Below are 16727 nucleotides of genomic sequence, written 5' to 3' on the forward strand. Positions count from 1 at the left end.
TCTGTTTAGTGAGTTGAAAAGGGAACTCTCTGTGTTAAATGTTTAACTATTTTAAAAGTGTTAATTTGACTCTAAAAAGTGTGGCGCTATATAAACCCTGAAAAAGGGTTGAAATCAACTCTGTGGGAGTTCATGCAACACTGGTCTTTTTGCTGAAAGTCACGGTGGAACTGAAAGTACTTACAGGACACAAGATTCTCAGTATCAAAGAAAATAAGTTGATTTTTGAGTTATTTTAATATATTTTTATTAAAAGTAAAAATTGAAAGAACATTCTTGAACTAAAGTATGGACCAACTGCTATATGATCTTGCCATCTGTCTTGGTAGGAACCTAGCCAAATGTGGCAGGAAAGAAAGTAGGCAATCTTCAGGACAGTGACCTGGGCCCCCTTCAATTGTCCCAATGAAAATATAGACAGACATAGCATGTACAGTACAGTTTCACAGTTTTAAGATTACCCAAAACCACCTTTTCCTTGATTTAACCCCACTCTTTGAATCTAAATATGTCCCTAAAATAATGCACAAGTCATTTTAACAGTATGCCATAAGGCAGAGTATTTCTTAAGTGTTAAAGTAAAATCATTTTTTCCCCAAGTAATATTTTCATAGAAGGCCTGTTTAATCATTGACAAACAAAGAAGCTCTCAATCCCACATTTTCAATGAAAGCTGCACATAAGCACTATAACCATAAATGATCATAATATATACAATGATGTCTTTCCACTAAAGGCTCTCCTTTTTTCCACTTCAGATAAGATGAAGCTGGATTTGCCAAGGAGGTCACTCACATATTTAAATAGCCACACTATTTTCCATCACAGTTGGGTTCATGTATGTGTATGGGACATCCAGATTCTCGTTTCTGACTTTGATGATTACACTTTGTATTTCCAGGTCTCCTTGAAACTCCTTAATCAGCTTGCAGGGAATCTTCTCAAAGAAGTGCTCGTCCGGATAGTGGCCAAGGGGGACCTGATGACACCAATGATACATTTATAAGGTTTTTTTTTGTTCCCATCTAATTTTAAATGATAACAAACATAGGCTATAGATTTTCCTTCTATTACAGTCTGCTGTGCTGCCATGACATCCATGTAATTTTTCTTCAAAGAAATATGAACCTACTTGAAACATCTCAGGTATATGTTTGATTCATGTAAACTTTTGAAGAGGTCATTGCACTTACAAAGTCAGTGGATTGCTTGCTGAGAAGATGCATGATGGCCATCCCCTGAACTGTCACATTGACATCAGAGAACGTCTCCAGCATGGTGGCCTCGCTTGTTGTCCCCTTGGTGGTTGGTGGAGGAAGTTGCAGGGAGATGGGAGTGTTAGGCATCCAGGCACCATAGTCATACTGCAATGAATGAATGATTGAAAGGTTCCTGATTATTACTTTTTTGAAGCAAAGCACTATGAACATGCTAATAAATAAAATGTCTAAGTCAGGTAGCAAAATGTCATTTGTATGTTTTTAGTTCTAAGAGCAGCGCCATGCCAGGCTTATCGACAGTCTGCCCTTGACTTTATGAAATAATTCAGTATGAACCCAAGCAGTCAACGAGGTGTTTTTTCCACATTTATCTCCTGCATTGTCGTACATTTTTATGCTCCAACGTTTAGTTAAAGTGTCTATATGGAAGGGAAGGAAAACATGAATTGTTTAAAATAGTGAAGGATTGGTTTAAAACAATGGACCTGGTGAGGTTTGGCTTCAATCTCTTCGCTTCAGAGAAAAATGCTAATTCTAATCAAACCATTCCAAAACATGGTACAGAAATAAAACATCATTAAACAGATTTACCTGTCCAGAATTCACAGCTGAGTGCTGTACCGAGCAGGTGAAGATCACCATGGTGACAAACTTCACCAACGCAGCCACGGTGGCAAAGCCCTGGGGAATTCCTGTGAATCGGGGAGAATAAACTGCATGATATGAAGCTGTCTATATAATAATGTACATATTTATGAAGATAAAGGTAAGAGTTTTTATGAAAGCACACCTGTGTTTGCGTTGGAAAGGAATCCCTCTACAAAAATGTCTGAAATCCACTTCTGCAGTTCAGAGTCTCTCTCGACGTCAGCGTCACTCTTGTAGTAGCAGTTGAGGATTCCCTTCACAAACCTTGAAGAAACATGGGGAAGTTTCATCAAGAATACTTTGGGATGAATTATACATTTTAATAAACCTGCATTAGTAAGACACTAATTTGAAGGACCATAAAAATAATTTAAGCCATATTTGTCCTTTTCCTGTTCTTTTAAGACTATTTTGTACGATATGAGTTACAACCTAAATGCAAGCCATACTTGCACTGTTTTACTGTTGATGTTGTCTTTCTGTGTGATCCTGCTGTACAACAAATTTCCACTTGTGGGACGATAAAGATAATCTGAATTCTTAATTTTGCTCCAACACTAGTAGCAAACAAAATGCAAAATTGAAATTAAATACTTGTGGATGATATCCCAAAGCTTGAGTCCATCATCTCTGTAGTAGTAGTTGGGTACAGCCTCCATCCCACGCTCAGCGATGTCATCTGGTATGCAGAGGGAGCTGTAGGTCATTGAGGCCATTGATCTCTTCAGGATTGTGAACATACCCTCTCCACCACAAGCTGCGTACTAGAAACCAGTATACATTGAATACTGTTTAATACAGTTACTGGACATGTTATTGATGCTTAAAAAAAACATTGTTAAGGTTACTGAGCGTGCAGTGTTGGTCTTTTCCTACCTTTGTGAAAGTACCATCCTTAGAAATGAGCCGATTTCGAGCCACGAGGTTGATCTGCAGGCTGTAGCGAGTGTGGGGGACGAGCAGCTGAGGGAAAGATTAAACTATGTTACACTCAGTAAAATTATTTCTTGGAAACAAGATAAATATTTCATATTTTTATAATACTTATAAACATTGACTGCACAGTGCACATTTGAACAACATGGTTCATCAACTTTGGAAGATTCAAAATCAGCAATTTTGAAAAAACGACAGTAAGTTTAGTGTTCCATCTTGCGTGTCACCTTGTACAGTGGATGCACCATGGGCACATTTCGCAGTAGAGATACAGCAAAAACTTCAGCCAGCAGATGCGTGTGCAGCAGGTGAATACTGAGTTCATGGAGGTTGAAATCTGCACTTCTCACAAAAATCTTGGCCATCAACCAGTCGTACTCAGAATCAGTAGGACAAAAGATGGGATTGTCCTCTCCAGGAGTCTGCTTCAGCTACAGGGGAAGAAAGTGAGATGTATGTAATTCCAGTCATTCAATCCATTAACATCACTGATTAAACATGATGAACAACCATCTGAAGTCTGTATGTTTGCCCGTTTATTGGAAATTGTACAGTGAAGTATGGAGACTGCAGTATACCTGCTAGTTAGTGCTATAAAGCCATAAAGTCATACTTGAATTTAAGACGCACAAAGACTACACTATGGTTCCCAAAGATATACTGTACTTATATAGTTGCTATACCCATTAAACAAAACAATTTTTGGAGACCAACAGGACTCTTCATCAGGTACTGTGTAGTTGGAGCCATAGTGTTGCAAGTCTTTGTGCGTATTATCTAGTGATTTTCTACAACTCAGCACCTAAATAAATGTTGTGGGTGTATTTGCTGATGTTTTCCATACTTGAATTTAACACAATGTAATAGCAGGAGCGCCAGCCAACACCAACGACACAAACCCGTAAACATGAATATAAAAATATCCCTCATCAATCAAAGCATTCATGAAGAGACAAAATAGCTAGTGAGAAATCTTTTCGTATTTTTTTTCATATGGTGGGTTTTTTAATATGACAAGTAAAGGGGATTGGCCATGTTTATAAGCTAAACCCAAGTGGTCAATCATGGAACTGCAGTTAAATTCTCAGCCAGGTAAGTTTCAGCTTGGACAAAAAAAGAAACTTGCAGTTCCAAGAGGAAATAATAGCAGCTATATAGAACTAGCTGCTATTTTAGGAATATATGCGCCCAACCGTTTAAATAATAATTTACAAATTCTCTACTGCTTTACAGCTCTTCAGTCACTCTCACCTGAATAGCGATTGGCATCAGCTTGTCATCTGGTGTTCTTTGGAGCAGGACGAGGGGAGCCATCAAGTACTGCTTCTTCCCATTGATGGTGTTTGCTTCCACTCCATCCAAAAGCTTGTAGTCACACAGGTATATGTTTTCATTCTGTTTGAAATTTTAGTGAGGAAAATAATTTATTTTACTCATACATTGTGAAGTACAAATATGGATTGGAAATGTAAGTGCGACTTACAGGTCCATAATTATCATGTCATCAGGGAACTGTATCTTCTAATACTAAGACCCATAAAAGGCATAACAATCACCTTTAATTCCTCTTCCAGGGTATGTGGACCATGGATGAAGACCATGCTTTCAGTGACTGGAAAGTTCTTCGGTATGGCTGTACAGCGTCGGATCAGCATGGGGTTGACGCCATTTAGAAACTGGTAGGCGAAGAATTCATCCTCCTTCCAATGTTTCTGGACATAGACTGGAAAAGGAAGGGGGCTTTTTATTCAGTTTCAAATTAACTGTTAAATTGTGACAGACTGCAGGTGATATAGAAAATTAGAAAACAATGTGTTTCACATAATTCAAAAACATAAGAAATTAATACAGTTAGTAGTTTTCTATAAAAAAAATATATACATTAGGTACCTTGTAGAATTTTTCACAAGAAATCCAAAGACAGTCTTTGGTCAGTTTTTTTTCGGTAAAATCTGAAGTTTATCTCAGGAATAAAGACAATAGGAAGACTAATTCCACACAGCAGAAGTGGCTCCAATTCATCACCAAATGTGATGTTTCAGGCCCTAGCCCTTCATTAGACATGAAAAAGTGAGGAGACAACTCCATTTTATTGCAGAAGTCATGGATCCATACTAGTATGATTTCTAAGAGGACTTTTCCCCCCTGTTCTATCAATTGGAACCTGTTAATGCCCATTGTGGGTGGTCTTGATGAAAGACAAATCATACTACCTGTAGTCCAAACCTTCAATTTATTATCAACTTTTGTGAGAACCCTGATCAAAGGTGATGTTTAAACATCAAGTTGGTCTCGGCTGGCGGGTCAACTTTTTTTTAACATAGGTGGGTGGACCATTGGCGACCTGTAACTCTATGAAGTGCAAGCTTGATAATAGAGCAATACCTGATATGTCAGTGATTTTGCAGCAGAATGCCCGGTAGATACTATCCATGTCAGTCCACTTCTCTGTGCAATCACCCAGACCATCCAGTTTCAGCTCAATCAACCTAGGAAATATATGCAAAAAGACATATATTTAATAGTGTCGCTAAATAGGTAGCAAGGAATGTACATAGTTGTATTTGTTAATAGATTGCTGTTAGAATTTATGGACTTCACCCTTCAGCTGCAGTGAAGACAAACTCTGTTTTCTTGGTGAAGGAGAAATGGACCTCCAAAGGCAGAGACCCAGTGTTTTCTGCCTTCATGCAATGGGGGATTCCCTGTTTATACACATGCCATCTGGGACAAACAGAGAAGATCAGATTTAGAAACATTTACAAGTTGAGATAATCTTGTTTCTGGAGTTTTAATTTAGAGGAAGCGTGCTATACTGGACATACAGTGTATACAGTTTCTTCATTAATTGATGTGTTTTATTAATATATATAATAGATTCAGATACAACCTGACATGTCTCACAATTGCACAAGGTTATGAATTAATGGTTATGAAAATAATTATATTTATTCAAAGGTTGAATTGCTTTACATGCATGTGTTTTTTTCGAGGAAATTAAAATTAAACACTCTCAGTGCTCACTGATAGTCTTCCTCTCGCTCCTTTAGCTCCTTTTCCCGACTGTACTTGCCAAGAGGATGGGTGTCTTCATAGACCAAAAGAGCTTAGAGAGAAAAACACAATAATAGTAATAATAGATTGAATGTATAGGGTCTTTCAAGGGACCCAAAGACACTTTACGTGGTGGATGGACCAAACAAAAATCAAAACAAAAGTAAAACTTAGACAGGTAGCAAAGGATGTTAGACAGATGGAAAGGCCGAGTTAAGGCTAGTTGGTGCTTAATTTTTTTTGAATGAGCATGGAGAGGGTGTTCCAAAGGGTAGCGGCTGTTAAACTGAAGGCATATAGACAGATAGATATATAGATGGATGGATGGATGGATGGATAGATAGATATATAGATAGATAGATATTTAAATGTTGTCAGTGGTAAGTGAACAGTACAAACCTTTTCCATCCCTGTAAAGGTGCACCTCACTGTCAGTGATCCAGCGGTAGATAGGAAAGTTGAAAGTTTGTCCTTCAGGGGATTTCACTTCCACCTTGTTAGGAAACCAGGCGTCTTCAGGGAAAACTATGACCGGATGTTTGTCCAGCTCTATCAGGAGCAGCTTTCCAATGGAGTTAGTGCAGGACAGGGTGAAAGTAGACTCCTTGAGTAATGACAGAAATGGTGTGACGTGATCCAGACATGAGGTTAGATAAAATGTATTTGAATACCAAAAACTTAGCTAACACCCACCTGTAATTGGCATACAAATACTGAAAACATAATATTGGACAACTCAAACGTTTGCACAAAATATTTTAATATAACTCATTGTTAGGATTTATTGACATTTGGTCACATTTGTGAGCATTGCCTGAAGAATTACATTGATAAAATTCGGTGTCAGCTTTCGTGATAAATTTACAACAACAGCACTATAGTTGTATGGAATGTTTCTTCACAAAGGCAAAGGTACAGAAGCATTTTTACACTTAGACATAGTGTACTGAATCCCCACAAGGGGGCAGTATTGGCCAAGTAAATGAGAGAAAATGGACAGGCATTATAGAGGATGGCTCAGCAAAGACGGGATTACATTTAGAGAAACATTGCATAGACAAGAACACAGGAAGACAGTGTGCTGATTATCTTAAAGTATGCACTGATGCAAACAAAACAAAGAATGACAGAGTATGGGATTTCATTCATCAATCCGGATTTCAGCAAAATGTCTATCAAATGAATTAATGATGATTTATCTGTCGTCACAGCTGGGAACTATTGGGATTTACTTAGCTTTAATTTGGATAAGGACAGATTTGCAAAGGAAGTAGCAACAAAGTCAGAAGTAAATATGGCAGTAGGCCTAAATCACAGAAAAGAAGAAATCAAAGGCATAATTGCCTAATTTCCCCTTGTGGGATTAATTAATAAAGTAGCCTATATATTTTATAATTAAAAATAAGTAAGGAAAAAATGGCAGGAGGATTGGAATAGGGAAAATAAAGGCAGGCATTATAACAACATTCAAAGGAAATAAGGAGTAATAAGGTAAACAAGCAGAAATAAACAGGGAGAGTCAAAGTAACAAGAATGCATTTCGGACATAGGCCTACACCTGAAAAATAGAAAAGGTCATTGGTAAACATCCCCGTATATTTGACACGAGACAGTTGAGCATGTAATCACGCAATATCCACAGACCCACTGTAGACGAGGAGCTGGTATACTGCTATTAGGAAGGAAACTTTATTTTAGTCAAGCTAAACGTTACACATAGAGAAGAATATTTTACACTTACTGCTCCAGTGTTGAAGGCTAAAGGCCCTGAGATGTTCAGGAGCCAGGTGTGATTGCTCTCCCCATCTGTCCCCACCAGCTTAATGTAGATATTGTTGAAAGTGTTGGCGTAGAGGAGATTGCCAGTGGAGACAGTCACTTCATAATTTGCCATTTTCACCCTCAAGAGCAGAAGAATCCCTGAGGAGGAAGCGAATAATTACTATTTTTTCAGCACTGGTTATTTTAACTGTGAAACAAAAACGTTAAAATACTCAGAAGACCTGATATTGAGTTTGTGTTTGTCGTCTATCTGTATCAGTCCAATTGTTTCCAACTGGAATCATGTTGTAAAGCATGTCTCTTACCTTAAATGAAGCCTAGAAGTTCCTGCAGCCATGAACTGCTCCTTACACCAAAGTAATCATCCTCTTTTATACATACAGATCGGTGGGCGTATCAAGTCTTAAGTAATAGTCAACTCAGGTGATGAAATGTTAAATATGTATGAACACGAAATACGAAACAAAAAACTATTGTGAAATAATGGAAATAAATGTCTCAATGCAGGCACTTTCATCCTTCAAACAATCAATCAATTTATTATTTTTTCAAATTGCCCTATATCAAAAAGAAGTTAGCTTATGACACTTTACATGCAGTGCAGATCTGGACTATTCATCCAAAAAAACATTATATTTAAATACTCAAGATAATAAAGAACCTTCCATTTAAATAATGAGTGCACCAGTGTAGGCTAAATGGTTAAGCAATGACAACACCAACAGTCAAACTACCCATTCAAGTTTAACATTCAGATGCAGCATGTCGCTATGAGTCGCACTTCCTTCACAAATAAACATAAGTGAGGGACTTATTCACTAAAGTATTTCCGTGGCCTTTGCGCCCACTAAACCTGTACAAATGACTCAAAAAGACGGTGGCCTCCCTAACTGCACTGCAGAGTAAAACTGCCTCTCTGTGTGCTAGTGTTGTTTTCTAGTTACATGATCCATTATGAACTCATTTGGGAATAGTTTGACCCTTCTATGCCAGTCGGCCTCATTGCAAAAAGCATCTGGTTCAAAACCACGGTGCCGATAGCCACGCGCAGTTGGAATAAAGAGCGATTTTCGGTTGGCAGGAAAACAATTTTACCTATGACTTCAAAAGAAATATTCTGTTATTGAAGTCTGTGAATATTATTTGGACATTATACGTTTAAAAATATAACCAGGGATAAAATCAGCCCGGGGCCCATCACTCCTCACTCATCATCTTAGTATGGACAGAATAGCGTTCAGTCAGCATGAGAGTGCAGCAGATAAAGAAAGCTTCTCTCTTCATTAAGATTGAAATAAAGAGCAATGGCACTTATCCCCAGCCCGTTTTACTACAGAAGACCTAAACGTCTTTACCTAAGGTGAATTCATGCTGCTGCTCCTGCTTGGTCTGCTTGCAAACTTTCACCTCACAACCTCACCTTTACATGTTTTAAAAACAACCTGCATTTATTCAGAGACACAGAACAGATCTTACAGAGATCTGCTATTGAAGAATAACAACCCTCTGCAAGTTGATTATTCTTTCATGGGAAACTACAAGGGCTAAATTATATTTTATTGAGATCAAATTCCTTTGTTGAATTGACAGTGAGCATCAAGTTGAAGCAGGTAAATTCTAGAGAAAGTCTCTGTCAGTAACTGGCCATACTGCTTTTTTCGGTTATGTGAAAACAAACATGGGTAAAACATTTGTTGTATTTGTTTCACTGAAAATAATCCACATTTAGAAATAATAACTCCAGGATCTCTTTGGCCTACAATTGAGCAATGCATTTTATTGTCAAATTACGTGTTCAAAAGGTACATCTTTTTAAAAATCAGGAGAAGACAAACCAGTATATTTCATAGCTATGAATATAAATGTTTAAAGCAGTAATAATCATATTAAGTGATATATACACTAGGTACCAAACTCTTTCACATGCTGATTTTTTCCTTTCACTATAAGACTGATGTTCAAGTCCTGTTGGAAAACAAAAGTCAAAGCTGACTTTTCATTGTTTTTGGCCCAAACCATTATCTTTTTTAAACCTAACAAAAAGGTGATGTTTGTGTTTGAGTCATTCTGTGTAGGTTTCTTATGGGACCCGAACCTAGTATACTGATTGAAAGTCTAGTGTTTAACTCACTTTCCTCCCCAATCTATTTACTGAAGAGGCTTTAAAGCTTTTTACTGAAAGAAGTGTTTGTTTGGCCTTCGCTTTTTTTGATTGGACAGGTGATAAAATGAGGAAATATGGGAAAGTGAGAACCAAAGGACAGAATCACACCTGGGCCAGTGTGGTAAGGAATCGGCCTCCTATTATGTGGCATGTGTTCTAGATTTGATGCGTTTTATACAACAGTAAAAAACCACTGACCTGAATAAAGATAAAAATCAAATATAGTGGGTGCCGATGGCCTAGCAGTAGGTCATGCCCTATCTAAGGAGGCTTTAGTACTCTAAGCTGGCAACCAGCAGGTTCAAGTCTGTCCCGAGGAATGTTATTCCACATTATCTCTACTTAATTTCCTACTCTATCCACTGTCCTCTCAAATAAAGGCATAAAAGCCCCCACAAAAAAAATATATTATTTTTTACCTTCATGACTCTTCACGGTGGCGCACATGACATGAATGAAGATAAAATGAAAAGTAGGGAACTGGTCAAAGAAAAAGTTAACAGCAAAATAAAAGAAGAAGAAAAGGAGGGCCGGATAATCTCGGACAGCAGTGAAAAAAAGTTGAAGTGTGAAGCGTGATCAGAGTTGAAACTTACACCAAATTGCAGGGAATAATGACTCTGAAAATATTTATGGCAACTTCCTGTTTTGTTAAAGTAACAAAGAGCTTCAAAGTAAAGCCATGGAGTAAATTCTACGAAATTTCTTTTTAATCAGTTACTGGCCATACTGCATATGGCGTTGGGTGAAAACAAATTTGGGTAGGGCATTTGTAGTATTTGTTTCACTGGAAACAATCCAAATTTCTACAGAAATTTCTCCCATCTCCCTTTCTCCCATGTAGTATCATCCATCAGAAGTAACTAATCCATTCATGCACCACCACTGAAGCATTGGGAACAATGCAGGGTTAAGTGTCTTGCCCAAGGACGACACATCACAACACAAAGGACAGAATCACACCTGGGCCAGTGTGGTAAGGAATCGGCCTCCTATTATGTGGCATGTGTTCTAGATTTGATGCGTTTTATACAACAGTAAAAAACCACTGACCTGAATAAAGATAAAAATCAAATATAGTGGGTGCCGATGGCCTAGCAGTAGGTCATGCCCTATGTAAGGAGGCTTTAGTACTCTAAGCTGGCAACCAGCAGGTTCAAGTCTGTCCCGAGGAATGTTATTCCACATTATCTCTACTTAATTTCCTACTCTATCCACTGTCCTCTCAAATAAAGGCATAAAAGCCCCCACAAAAAAACATATATATTTTTTACCTTCATGACTCTTCACGGTGGCGCACATGACATGAATGAAGATAAAATGAAAAGTAGGGAACTGGTCAAAGAAAAAGTTAACAGCAAAATAAAAGAAGAAGAAAAGGAGGGCCGGATAATCTCGGACAGCAGTGAAAAAAAGTTGAAGTGTGAAGCGTGATCAGAGTTGAAACTTACACCAAATTGCAGGGAATAATGACTCTGAAAATATTTATGGCAACTTCCTGTTTTGTTAAAGTAACAAAGAGCTTCAAAGTAAAGCCATGGAGTAAATTCTACGAAATTTCTTTTTAATCAGTTACTGGCCATACTGCATATGGCGTTGGGTGAAAACAAATTTGGGTAGGGCATTTGTAGTATTTGTTTCACTGGAAATAATCCAAATTTCTACAGAAATTCCCACAGTATTTTTGCCATTTCATGAGAAGAAAATTGAGCAATGCATTTCATTGCCAATTTTACACAGTTACATGTACACCCTCCCTCCCTGTTACATCGCTTTAATAGCAATAATCCTGATTTATGTAGGCTATTAAATGTGGTCTAGAAAAAGGCATATTATTCCACTGTGCCTCCCTAAAATATTTTTTGGGGAAAAAAGCCATACATATTACATCAGACATTATCTGTAATAGGCTACCTATATGTTGAGATCGCCATGTGTTGAAACAATGGTCTGGCCTGTAGCCAATACAGAAGCCTGACTTGAGTACTTTGAGCTAGGAAATTAACAAAGGCCCAAAAAAAAAAACACTGATTCCCAGCATTCCCTGCAGAAACACTATCCCAGCATGCTCTGCAACACCTCCCACCAAGGTATGAAGTGTAGGGGGACCTGGGGCCTTTTTCAAACCAACCCCTACACCCTCCCCCTCCGTGAAGTAGTGCACTCCGTTAGAAGTCATTAAATCATTAAATGTCGATCTTAGTTTCAACAGTGTTTGTAGGCACTTGCGCAGAACTTACAGGTTGCTTCCTCCATGACGACCAGACACAATAGGCGTTGCACGTGATCCGAAAGTTATTTGATAAAGATAAGAACCTTCCATTTAAATAAAGAGTATCAGTGCAGACTAAATTATTCAGCAATCACAACACCTGCAGTCAAACTACCCTTTCAAGTATAAAATTCAGATGCAGGATGTCACAAAAGATGGTACTTAACAAAAACAGAGTGAGGGCCTGATTCACTAAAGTATTGTGTGGCCTTTGCGTCCACTTAACCTGTACAAAAGAGTCAAAAAGACAGTTAAATGCCCCCCTTACTGCTCTGCGGTGCTAGTGAGTTTTTTTTTCTGGATAAATGAGCTCATGAACTCATTTGGGAATAATTGGCCCCTTCTATGCCAATCGGCCTCTTTGCAAAAAGCCTCTAAAGCTGGCTACACACTCGACGATTTTGGACCCGATTTTCCCCCTTCAATAATCGTCTTCTCAGCCAGGATTGGGAGGACTATAGCCTCTGTAAGTAGGGCACTAACTCTATCGGCGCTCCCGGAAAGTTTTGTTTTAACCCATTTAGACTTAATGCTGCCTAAAACACATCCTATAACTTACCCTAAGCATTGTTTGAAAGCAAACTCCCCAAACCTGAGGGTTTTCACTTGAAATGGCCTGGACTCTCTTGAAAAAGAAATGTAATATAAACGAAAATATTTTTTGTGGTAAATTAAAGATTAAAGAAATAAAAAAATAAAAATAAAATGAGAGGATTTTGAAAGCTTAAACCCTTGGCTTTAACTGAAAATGCCACAACACTCCCTGCAGACTCTTCACCTCTAATAGATTTTCTCACAATCATTCTCAGATGTGGTTCCCTCAGGTACTGTGGGTTGAAGAGCACTCCTTACTGTCACTAGAGTAACAAGTCCCTATTCCAGGCCCTCCAGCCAATCTTTGTAGCTGCTGTTGTACTTGGCTATGAATGTTCTTTCTCAGATAAAACTTGTGATGACATGTGCATTGTAACCCCCTGGGCCAAACAATCCAAATTTCTAGAGAAATCACCATGATATTTTTGCCATGAGAAGACAATTGAGCAATGTATTTCATTGCCAATTTTACACAGTTATATGTACACCCTCCCTTTCTCCCATGTAGTATCATTCATCAGAAGTAACTAATCCATTCATGCACCACCACTGAAGCTTTGGGAGCAATGCAGGGTTAAGTGTCTTGCCCAAGGACAACACATCGGACATGTTGCTCAGCTGGGGATTGAACCCTTCCGGTAGAGAGGCGACGACTCTACCAACTGAGCCACAGCCGCCCCCATATTAAACTGTTCCCCAGCATTCGAGGAGGCAAATCAACTCCTCTCTGCTTACATAGTCAACTTTGCAAGAAAGGAGGTTACTCAGTAGGGGCCCTCTACTTCTTTTGTTTTCGCCGCACATCTCTTTGTTTAAGCTTCGGCGCACAGGTAACCCTCGGCCTCAAGTACGGACAGTGTTCTGAATTCGCGCTTGATTCGTCCCCTGAACGCATCCCGATGAAAGCATCACGGAGAGCGTCTTATCAACTCCTGAAAAGAAACAGGACATCGCTACGCACATTTTCCCGCTCGAAGGAGAACACATCGACGCCGCCAGTGCCGGGTGGAATCACCGCAGCCACAAACTCATCTGCCCTGGAACAGATAAAGGATCTGCTTCCAAATCGTCTGACTTTCCTTTTCAGCAATCGGGGACAGAGCAATTAACTAAGTAAGAGGCTTAGGTCTGGGCGGAAATAGCTTTAGAGAGTGTGTTTAATATGAGAGGAGTCTGATGCTACTTGTCTGTTTCCTGGTCCTGAACCGGTATAAATCCCGGATGGAGGGCAGGTCGACACCAATGATTTTTTCTGCAGTCCCGATTGTCCGTTGCAGTCTGTGTCTGTTGGTGTAGAGAGAGAAGAGCAGTGGGGAGAGAACACACCCCTGGGGGGCGCCAGTGCTGATTGTCCAGGTGCTGGATGTGATGCTCCCCAGCCTCACATGCTGCCTCCTGTCAGGAAGTTGGTGCTCCACTGACAGGTGGAGACCAGCACTGTGAGCTGAGTGAGTTTCTGGTGAAGGATATCTGGGATGATGGTGCTGAGCTCCGAACTGAAGTCCACAAACAGGATCCTAACATAAGTCCCAGGGGAGTCGAGGTGATGCAGCATGTAATTCAGTGCCATGTTGACTGCATCGTCCACCGATCTGTTTGACTGGTAGGCAAACTGCAGGGGGTCCAAGCAGGGGGCCTGTGATGTCAGGCACCCCTTTTTCCTTCCTTTCTCCACCCACACATACACACACATTCCCGCGTATTTGCGCATCTGGGGACAAACTCCAAGACCGCTACAGTGCCCACATACATACACTCACACTTATAGATCTGTACACTTGTCTTCATTCAAACGCCTCAGAGACACAGGCTGCGCAGAGATGTGATTTTGATTAAATAAATTTAAAAAAGAGCAGTTGTCTGTGATTACTGGTGTATGTTCATTGTGATCTAAGCTGGTTGTGAGGGATTGTGTACGGAGTCACACCTTATATTTATTTATATACAGGTATTTATTAAATATTAATAATATTAGTATTTAATCAATTCAAGACTGATTTTGTGATATTTGGTTATTGTTTTCTGATTTTAGAGTGGTGCCCCTTTTTTATTAACTCACAGGTCAGTATAGTTTTATAGATTTCATAATGTATCTGAAGTTTGTATTTTCGCCATTTACGTTCAGCCTTTCAACAACATATTTTAAGCATCCTCACCTTTTCCCCATTTCTCCAAGGAGCCCTTGGTTTTTTGTTGTTTTCTTTAGTTTTGACCAGAGCAATGCTGTCAATAATGTGACTTAAAACAGAGTTGAAATTAAAAAAGATTAGGGTTCATGTATTCCTGAATAAACATGTCAATGGTATTTTCGTTAATAATATGCTTATTTGAAATTCTGACTGCTATATTCTGTTGTGGGCTGTCAGAATTCCAAGGTAATAAACCCAGTAGCACAACTCTGTTAAAAAAAAAAACAGCAGTCTTTAATTACAACAAAAATTATACAAGGATCAAATCCAGGCAGGCAAACGGGTAAAGGGGAAAGGCTAAGGCAAAATCCAAAGATGGGCTAAGGTTTTAAAGATCAAAAAAGTCGGCTATACAAAACGCTAGAGAGCTTAGGTTTGAACACGCTGAGACAATCTTGCAGAGGGTAGTGAAAGTGAATTGGTTAAATGAGCAGGGAGCTAATCAGGCAATAGGGAACAGGTGAGTGATGGGAATGAGCAGGTGAGGAGAATCTATGGGCAGAGAGGCAGGCAGGTGGGAGTTGCTGGGTCTGAAATAACAAGAGAGTTAGTATCATATAAACAAAGAAAACTGAACACATGGATCAAGAAATTATAACACAAACCGTGACAGAAGTTGTTTGCGGGACGTGGGTTGAGGCCATTCAGTGACGGCTTGGACCTTGGCTGGATCCATCTGGATACTTCCACCTCTGAGCACAAACCCCAAAAAGGAGATCTCTGGGACATGGAATTCACACTTTTCCACTTTAAATAAAAGCTAGTTCTCAAATAGTTACCAATGTTACAGGTTCACTTTAATTCATAAAACTGTGTTTCTGCTTTTAAACATTTGTATTTACACATCTCTGTCAAAGCAAATGATGTTAAAGCCATAGAAATGAAAGTCTGCTTCCCCGCTCAGCCATGTCTCTGTAAAACAGAGAAGGCTGGTTTGCTGAGAATCCAGATTGAACCTGACGAGAGCGTTGCGATAAATATTCTGACAAAAACAGGAAAAGAAGAGAAAACATATAAGAAAACACAAAAAGCACACTTCTTGACGCACATGCTGAGCCGTGTCAGGAGTCGCTCTGTCAGAGTAGCGCTCCACCCTTTATATGGTTTGAAAAAATGGACTATGATTTTTATTGCTGTGATACAAAAGTGCATTTAATGAAATTATAAGAATTTTACTGTGGGCATTAATGGGTTAGGGTTGGCTTAAAGTACAATAGAACAGGTCAAATTAATTTATTGGGGATTAAAGACATTTTCGGTCTTTGATCCATCTTTTTCTTTAGTATTTGGATCAGATTATTTTACTTTTTTGTTATTGTGTGTGATCAAAAATTTGTTTTTTGCCCTCTTATCGATTATAAGCTGTACATTTTTGTTACTCAAATCACGTTTTTTTTCAAGGCACAAGGCTTCCACCTACTGATGAATAGGTGTTATTACACCACAACAATGGAACATCACACGTCCAAACCCCTTCTCAACTGTCTGAATGATGAATTATAGACATTATTCTGTGCTGTTCAATGATGCAACTTTCCTATCTTAAAAAAAACGTTCAGTGCCTGGCCTTGTGTAATATTCTTTTCTGCATCTTAATTATGTTTTGTTTTGTTGTTGTTCTTTTGGTGACATTTTAACATTATTTAGGTGGAGGCTTCAAATAAGCTCTTTGAGTTTTCTGCCTCTTCCTGCACTGGATATTGTCTATTTTGTTATTTGTTTAATATATGTTTTTTTTCCCTTACTGTGCAAATAAATACATGTTAAATAATAAATACTAAAATACTCTCTCCGGTCAAAAAATAGCTATTCAACGGAGAAAAACAAATCTGCCAGAGTTTTTGACTTCATATCATTAACATATTTGC

At 38.8% G+C, this 16727-nt stretch overlaps 1 protein-coding gene across 1 annotated transcript; it reads right to left on the minus strand.

Moving 5' to 3' along the window:
* Positions 1-222: 222 nt before the first annotated feature.
* Positions 223-8074, minus strand: LOC132990440 (polyunsaturated fatty acid lipoxygenase ALOX15B-like). The gene is made up of 15 exons (XM_061058747.1): positions 7946-8074; positions 7600-7778; positions 6258-6462; positions 5829-5910; positions 5406-5528; positions 5190-5293; positions 4361-4527; positions 4056-4199; positions 3032-3235; positions 2745-2831; positions 2463-2632; positions 2011-2132; positions 1812-1912; positions 1194-1364; positions 223-979 (listed from the first exon to the last, which is right to left on the minus strand). The coding sequence occupies exons 2-15, from the start codon at positions 7750-7752 to the stop codon at positions 800-802; spliced, it is 2013 nt and encodes a 670-aa protein (XP_060914730.1). The 5' UTR covers positions 7753-7778; positions 7946-8074; the 3' UTR covers positions 223-799.
* Positions 8075-16727: the final 8653 nt, after the last annotated feature.

This window comes from Labrus mixtus, chromosome 2 (assembly GCF_963584025.1).
Source record: "Labrus mixtus chromosome 2, fLabMix1.1, whole genome shotgun sequence".
NCBI lineage: Eukaryota > Metazoa > Chordata > Actinopteri > Labriformes > Labridae > Labrus > Labrus mixtus.

Bases quoted from the DNA above. Each gene is read 5' to 3' on its own strand.
- LOC132990440 (XM_061058747.1), bottom strand. From the start codon at position 7,752: ATGGCAAATTATGAAGTGACTGTCTCCACTGGCAATCTCCTCTACGCC. The intron at 4,200-4,360 runs GTGATTGTTATG...AATTTCAAACAG, and splicing joins CCCTGGAAGAGGAATTAAAG to AATGAAAACATATACCTGTG. The intron at 1,913-2,010 runs GTGTGCTTTCAT...CCCGATTCACAG, and splicing joins CCTTTCCAACGCAAACACAG to GAATTCCCCAGGGCTTTGCC.